Here is a 7,500-nt window from a genome sequence, read left to right as displayed (position 1 = left end):
TCTCCATTCTCTCTCTCCTCCCACTTATCTGCTGCAGTGTTTCTCCAGCCTCAGCACTTTGCATCCTATTGTTCTTTTTACTGCCATTTCACCCCAGGGAACATGTGTCCCCGCACACACACACACACACACACACACACATACATACACACACACACACACACTTTAAAAAGCATTCATTACTAATGGAGACACGACGAAGAAGATAAAACTATTGTGTCCTCTCTCTCTCTCTGAAACACACACACACACACACACACACACACACACTCACACTTTCTGTCCATGTTGATTTGTGAAGCGGGGTGTTCTGTACAATGGTGTCAGTCTGAGAGAGGCGGGAAGACTGATAGCCACTGTCTTCTTTAAACGAACAAATTCAACATGAGGAGTGTATCCTAAGGGGTCAGGAGTCTGCGTGTCTGTGTGTATGTGTGTGTGAGTGTCCTATTAATGCAAACATCTGGAGCAAGTGCAGTAACACTGAGCCATCATGTTTGTGTGTGTGTGTGTGTGTGTGTGTGTGTGCATATATATGCATGTATGCGTGCGTGTGTGTGTGTGTGTGCGTATATGTGCGTGTGTGTGTGTGCATGTGTGCGTGTGGTCTGGCTGTAAAAATGGATCACTGTTGTGAGCATGTGTGTGTGTGTGTGTGTGTATGGTCTGGCTGTAAAAACTGTTGTTAGTGGAGGAGCTGAAAAGTGTGACAAAAACAAACTGACAAACGAGCAGAGAGAAGCCCACTCAAGCCTGCCTGTCTGTCTGCCTGCCTGTCTATGAGTGTGTATGAGTCTGTCTGTCTGTCTGCCTGCCTGTCTGCCTGCCTGTCTATGAGTGTGTATGAGTCTGTCTGTCTGCCTGCCTGCCTCTCTGTCTGTCTATGAGTGTGTATGAGTCTGTCTGTCTCTCTCTCTGTCTGCCTGTGAGTGTATATGAGAGAGTATGAGTGTGTATGAGTCTGTGTGTTTGCATGAGTGTTGTGAAACAGAGATGCAAAAATGACACCAATTCCAAACAGTAAAGTATTTTCACGAAAAACATGCGTTGTCATAAATACTGGTACTGTTACAATCAAGGTTGGAATACCAGGGCAGTTTATTTATAGCACGGTTTTGGACAGCTTAGTACCAGAAATACATTAGAACCAAACTGAAGGAGATCGGTCATCATTATTAGGGGAAAGAAAAGTGTCAATTACACCTAAGGCTCTTGTCATAGTGAACTGCGGAGGCTGTTAGCGAGTCGTGGCGATACTCAAACAACACCATGGCATATTGTTACTCTACTCGGGTAAGATAACAGAGAGGGAAAAAAAAAATCATGCAGTGCGTCAAGTGACAGCTCTTTTTTTCAAATTAGAGAGTGACAACGAACCGACCCACCCGCCCCCGTGCGCACGCACGCACGCACGCGGACCGCTCCGGGCAGAAGTGTTTATTTGACGAGCCAACTGCCATTTTTGGTTGCAGGGCCTTGGGACGGTTCAGCCCTCAGGTCCTCATGGTGTCATTCTTGTAAAGAGCTGCAGACACTCCTTCATATCAACAGAAAAAGAAGGATGTAGAGCCTTATGAAGAACACATCTCTCACTCTGTGTGTGTGTGTGTGTGTGTGTGTGTGTGTCTGTTTGTAGAGGACACATGAGAGGACCACCTGCCCTCATTAAAGGCAAACAGTACACTCATGAAACACTCACACATACACATACATAGACAAACATCTAACAGCAGGGCAGATGGGTCTTTATACTTTCTAAAGAACACACACACTCACTCTCACTCTCTCTCTCTCTCTCTCTCACACACACACACACACACAGAGAGGAGTAAACATCAATTCCTGACAGTTTGAATGGTGTAAATCTGACTGTCCATAGCCACTCCTAAAACAAGCAACGAGAATCAATGAAACATCACTGGGCACACTCACGCCAACACTCCAGCCAGGAGAGTAAAGGATTGGGGGTCTATAAGTCTAGCCCTGTACTGTCTATCCGCAATGAAGTTTCCATTCGCCTTCACGCCACAGAAAAGGTGACGCAAAGTATTTTAAAGGTAGTGCTGTGTTCCATGAGGGAAAGTTAATATGAAAGGGGGGGGGGGGCTGCCCTGTGGAAGTTCATTACATGGTAGTGATCCCAAAGGGGGAATCTCTGAGAATTTGTTTGTTTGTGTGTGTGTGTGTGTGTGTGTGTGTGTAACACAAAAATCTGAAATAATTTCAGCTCATTACACGTCAAGTGTTGCAGACGCCCCCCCCCCCCCCTCCCGACAACACTCAACAAATAAATAATCAAATAAATAAATAAGCTTCTAGAGACTACATATATTACAACTTTAATGATGTAGCCCATGTTTAAAACAAGCCATCCTCCGCATTACGCCTTAGAGCAAGCTGACATTACCGACAACTGCACGAGTAGGGTTTCTACGGGTATTAGCCAGGGCAATCAACCGAACAAACCGCTTCTGTAGAAACAGTTTAAGTTAAGTACGCTACGGCAATATCTTTAATACAATCTCGTTATTTTTAGAAGTAGGCGTTGACTAATGGTGTTGTGAAAAAAAAAACAGCCTCTCCAGGAAAAGCTCGGGGGAAGAAAACTACTGCAGCACCAACTTAACGCGACCAGGTCCTGTGTAAACTCTTGTCTCCGTTATCATGGTTTGAGTCATGACCACGTCTCGTCAGAGGAAACAAAGGTACACTTTGTCCTTATCCCCAAATCGCTGCCAATTTTCAGTTCCATCTGGATCCTCAAAAGAGGTAGAATTACACGCCAGCGTGGGAACGAAAGGCTTCAAACACCTGAACGAACTAGGGACACATTTTTGAGCTGAGCTGCCAGGCGGTAAATGGCGAAGCCGACTTCATGATAATATTGGAAGCCTTTAGGTGCAAGCTAAACGGGACGTCTAACTTTCGAAATTTCGATCGAAATTTCTAAACGTCAGGTGACAGTTAAAAGTACTCTTCGTTTCATGAGAAGAGTTTGTTTAATCACAAACAACCCGTACATCTCGAGATACAGGCAATATCCTGTTCATATCCTTCCGTTTTTTTCCACGGGAAAGCCATCGGCTCCCCTCCCTCCGCAAACAAGCGTATGTCAACACCTGTCGAGCAGCAGCCAAGACTCGTACCCAGATACCCGGATACGAGCCGCTGGGTGAACGCGGACATGATAAAGTGAAAATTAAGAACAAAACAGTTTATTTTAACCCTGATGGAAACAGAGAATCTGACAAAAATGAGAAACTTAAAAAGAAATTAATATATATATATATATATATAGGTCTTGGAAAGTTTGCGTTACACGTTTATTCTAACGTCTTATAAAATGTGTCCTTCAAAAAAAAAAAAAAAAAACGTGTTAACTTCAGCATGGTAAAGGCTAAACATTTTGGTACACTCTACCCACCTTTATTTTGTGTAAAGATTTCTCCTCTTCTAAGATCTGTATCCAAACTGTGATGCCGGACTTGTTGTAGGTCAAGTTCCATCCGTCTTCCGAGTTGCATTCGTTTTTGAAATTGCTAAAAGCCCTGTCGTCCGGGATCAAAACATCCTCCCCGGACATTTTCCCAAGCTTTACCCACCGAGGCAAAACAACGCAAGGGGGATCTCTGTGGAGGCGTTCAATCACTAATGGAAGCTGGAGAGGAAAGGAAATATCTGGTGGCGGTCTTCAGAGATGAAAGTGACTCGAAACCAGATCCTAGAGTAAATTAGACCTGATCTAAGTCGAGTAGCAAGAAGAAACGGTTCCTGCAAATAATTTTGAGCAAACACAACCTACTTGTGTCTTCTCAGGTGAACGTTAAAAGTTGCGTCTTCTCCCTGCACCTCTGTGTTCTCTCTCTCTCTCTCTCTCTCTGCAGAAACCAAGGGGCATATATACAAGCGGTTAATCAAAGGAACTTGCAGCGTCCCTCGTGATAATGCTCGATTAGTGGGTTGAATTCAGGAAACGCTGTAGCACGCACACGCTAATATACAGCTTCTTTTTGACCGAAATGTCAGCGCAGAAGGGTCCCTGCGGGCACTTAAAATTTTGTCACTCGATTTAGAAATCAGTTTGGCCAAAAAAACAAGTGTTGTCCACGGCGGGGGCGCTTTTAACTAAGCATATGTTATCTGCAACCGGCAGTGCGTTATGGCGCAAGACGAAGCAGTCACAGAAGCTGAGTTAGGTTATTCTGACACGTAAAAATTTTAAAAGAGTAACCGCATGAATCCCCCTTGCTCTGACGCTAGATCTTGTGGCCGGTACTGTCAGTCGGATGGTTGACGAGAATGAGTTACTGTGAGAGCACACGCATACACACTCACACACATACACCAGAGATGAAGGATCGACAACCCCTAAAGGGACCGCCCACTCCGCTGCAAACACACACGCTTACACAGCCTCCGTAACGGTACGCTGACGTGGTCCTCAGTAAACATGTTCTGTTCACTTGTCTGACCTGTTAACTGTATTTGCCTTTTATCTGTCTTCTTTGCTTTTCTTGTCAGCGAATCGAAGTGATGACGTGGAGTGACACGACATCTTCGCGTTCTGTTGGTGCGCGTGATCAGCGTGATGTGCTGCAGGTGACGATGCTCCACGCTGGCCAAACGGACGACAAAATATATGAGTAAAGGATGATATATCCAACAGTTTGTTTTTCAAACCATATGTCGGGCACTTCCGCTGCTGAGTGTGTGTGCAATCGGCATCATAAACTAAATGTAAGGATATACAACTCTTGCCGCCACTGCTGATGAATCATAATCAGATAGAGTGAATCAAATAATTTGACAATTCCAACGTAAAATCATTTGTTTCGAACTCTGTGAACTCCAAACCAAACTAGAAAGTAGATTAGAGTGGTGTCTAGCTGCGAAAACAGAAGAAGAATCAGGAGGGTACAAAGCAAAGAAAAAGCACACCACAGTCCACACACTAAAAAAGGACGACACACTTGAACAAACAAATGTTGGTTATCAAAAGATGCCAGAGCACAATGAGTGGTGACTGAGTGATGGTGGATTGTATCAGAAGATCAAACACAGCCCCCTGGTTATATAGACCCACTACTACGAATCCACTAATCATTCGTATGACTGTTTGAATCAGTACGTCCACGTATTCATTTAATACATTATTATGGTTTTGGGGGGGGGGGTGGTCACATGACTTTGGTTGAACCGAAACAGAAACTTCTACAAAAAGTCCATGTATTTAAGTCATCATGTTCTCATTCGTTCTTTAAGACTTATCTTCACCCTTGGTAGGCCTGTCTGTCTCTGTGTCTCATCTATCTGCCCTCTTGTTGTCTTTCCCTTTCTGGTCTTTCTCTGCCTCACTCTAACAACATTTCTTTCTTTCTTTCTTTCTTTCTTTCTTTCTTTCTTTCTCTCTGGTGTTCTCTGCATCCCTCTCATTACTCACCATTTCTCTCTCTCTCTCTCTCACTCACTTATTCTCTGCATGTGCGTCTCTGATGGTGTGGGAGAGAGAGAGAGAGAAAGAGAAAGAGCCTTTTACTCAATCCTCAGTGGAAAACTAGCGACACAGTAGTGTATTATCAACCCATAATCTTTATATCAACAGTTTTTCATCAGTTTAAAAGATTATTTTAGAAAAAGTCTACTGTTAGCTGTTAAAAACGAAGGGCCTATCTCAACTTAGGCAAAATTCTGTTTCTTTTGTGAGAGAGAGAGATAGGGAGAGAGAGAGGAGAGATAGAGATGGGGGGGAGGGAGAGAGAGAGAGGAGAGATAGAGATGGGGGGGAGGGAGAGAGAGAGAGGAGAGATAGAAGAGGGGGGGGAGAGAGAAAGGAGAGATAGAAGAGGGGGGGGGTAGAGGGGGGGGGGGAAGAGAGACAGAGGAGAGAGAGGGGGGAGAGAGATAGAGAGAGGAAAGACAGAGAGAGAGAGAGGAGAGATAGAGGGGGGGAGAGATAGAGAGAGAGGAAAGAGAGAGAGAGAGACAGAGGAGAGATAGAGGGGGGGGGTAGAGGGGGGGGGAGAGAGACAGAGGAGAGAGAGGGGGGAGAGAGATAGAGAGAGGAAAGACAGAGAGAGAGAGAGGAGAGATAGAAGAGGGGGGGGAGAGAGAAAGGAGAGATAGAAGAGGGGGGGGGTAGAGGGGGGGGGAAGAGAGACAGAGGAGAGAGAGGGGGGAGAGAGATAGAGAGAGGAAAGACAGAGAGAGACAGAGGAGAGATAGGGGGGGGGCAGAGGAGAGAGGGGGGGAGAGAGACAGAGGAGAGAGGGGGGGAGAGAGAGAGAGACAGAGGAGAGAGAGAGACAGAGGAGAGAGAGGGGGGAGAGATAGAGAGAGGGAGCACAGTGACCATTTCCTTCCTACTTGTTCTCTGATGACTTCAGTTTTAAAGAGCAGCATTTTGGTTTTGATCTCCGACTCTCACGGTGCCCTGGTGACAGAGTGTCTATTAAACTGGGAGAGAGAAGCCATCTTATATGCAGTTATAAAAATTCAATTGTGACCGTTTTTCTTATCAGAATAGCCTGCTGGCTCACAGCCTGGGCGCTGTCAGCGTGTAGACTAAGTATGTCTGAGGGAAGAGAAGACATTAACACCTTTGGCCAGAAAGCAAAAACAGTCAGGAAGCGTTACATTGAACCTTTATGATTACTTATCTTTTATTATTATTATGATGATGATGATGATCATCATCATTATTATTATTATTATCGTTGTTGTTGTTGCTCTTCTCTTCTTCTTCTTCTTCTTCCTCTTCTTGTTTTGCAGTTTTGAAAACTGCAAAAATCAGAAGTACTTTCATATATCAACATTAAATATGTTTTGGATGAAAAAATGTTGACTGCGCTTGAATCATTTCCAGCTAAGAGGTAAGCCTATTTGTCTGACACAATCGCGAGCCAATATTACGTGACGTCGCTTCGTCACCTTTACCGAGCGGGATACGCCCTCTGGCGTTGAATCACAACTATTGCAACCGCTCCTATTACACTAAAACCAGAGCAAATACAGCGTTTCACTTTTTACCAAATCTTTAAAATGATTACTTATAAGTATTGCACTGTTTCACGTAACAAATGAATGGTAACTGGGGGATCAGCTGAGATTATTCTTGCTATCTGTCGTTCGATTGGCTAACGTAAGGACACCATTTCCCAGTGTGCATTGCCCGGCACTGACATCCATGATGCAGTTGTTTTTCCTGTGACTTGTACGATACAGCAGTCATCTCTCCTTTCTGGTTAAATTCTAGTCTACGGGGGACACTTGAGGTCAGTGAACATTAGAAGCAAACAACGATTTTAACCGTCAAATTCTTCGAGAATTTCCCTGAGGCTTGAATAGGACATTTATTCAGTTAGTGGGTCAGTAGGTTCCAGAATGTTGCTCTCATCCGTTCCGAGGCGCATGCTGATGCGAAGGTCGCGCAGCTTGTCCCCATGTCGCGTGCTGCACTCGAGCACCGGTGACGCTTCTCGGTGTCACAACATTCGCGAGCTC

General features: G+C 44.8%; 2 protein-coding genes across 2 annotated transcripts in view; one reads left to right on the top strand and one right to left on the bottom strand.

The window, feature by feature from the left end:
- Positions 1 to 3,583, bottom strand: part of stard10 (StAR related lipid transfer domain containing 10) — an 18,643-nt gene extending 15,060 nt beyond the window's left edge. Inside the window, exon 1 of the mRNA XM_030778790.1 lies at positions 3,425 to 3,583. Coding sequence (XP_030634650.1) covers positions 3,425 to 3,583 — 159 coding nt within the window. The remainder of the gene's footprint in view (positions 1 to 3,424) is intronic.
- Positions 3,584 to 7,223: 3,640 nt separating this feature from the next.
- The window catches only part of clpb (ClpB family mitochondrial disaggregase), a 32,718-nt gene continuing 32,441 nt past the window's right edge, over positions 7,224 to 7,500 (top strand). Inside the window, exon 1 of the mRNA XM_030778770.1 lies at positions 7,224 to 7,500. This exon is cut by the window's right edge and continues 307 nt beyond it. Coding sequence (XP_030634630.1) covers positions 7,381 to 7,500 — 120 coding nt within the window. The 5' untranslated portion in view covers positions 7,224 to 7,380.

Source organism: Chanos chanos, chromosome 6, assembly GCF_902362185.1.
Source record: "Chanos chanos chromosome 6, fChaCha1.1, whole genome shotgun sequence".
Taxonomy (NCBI): domain Eukaryota; kingdom Metazoa; phylum Chordata; class Actinopteri; order Gonorynchiformes; family Chanidae; genus Chanos; species Chanos chanos.
Note: the sequence above shows the minus strand (reverse complement) of the source record. Positions and strands in the feature narration are given on the sequence as shown.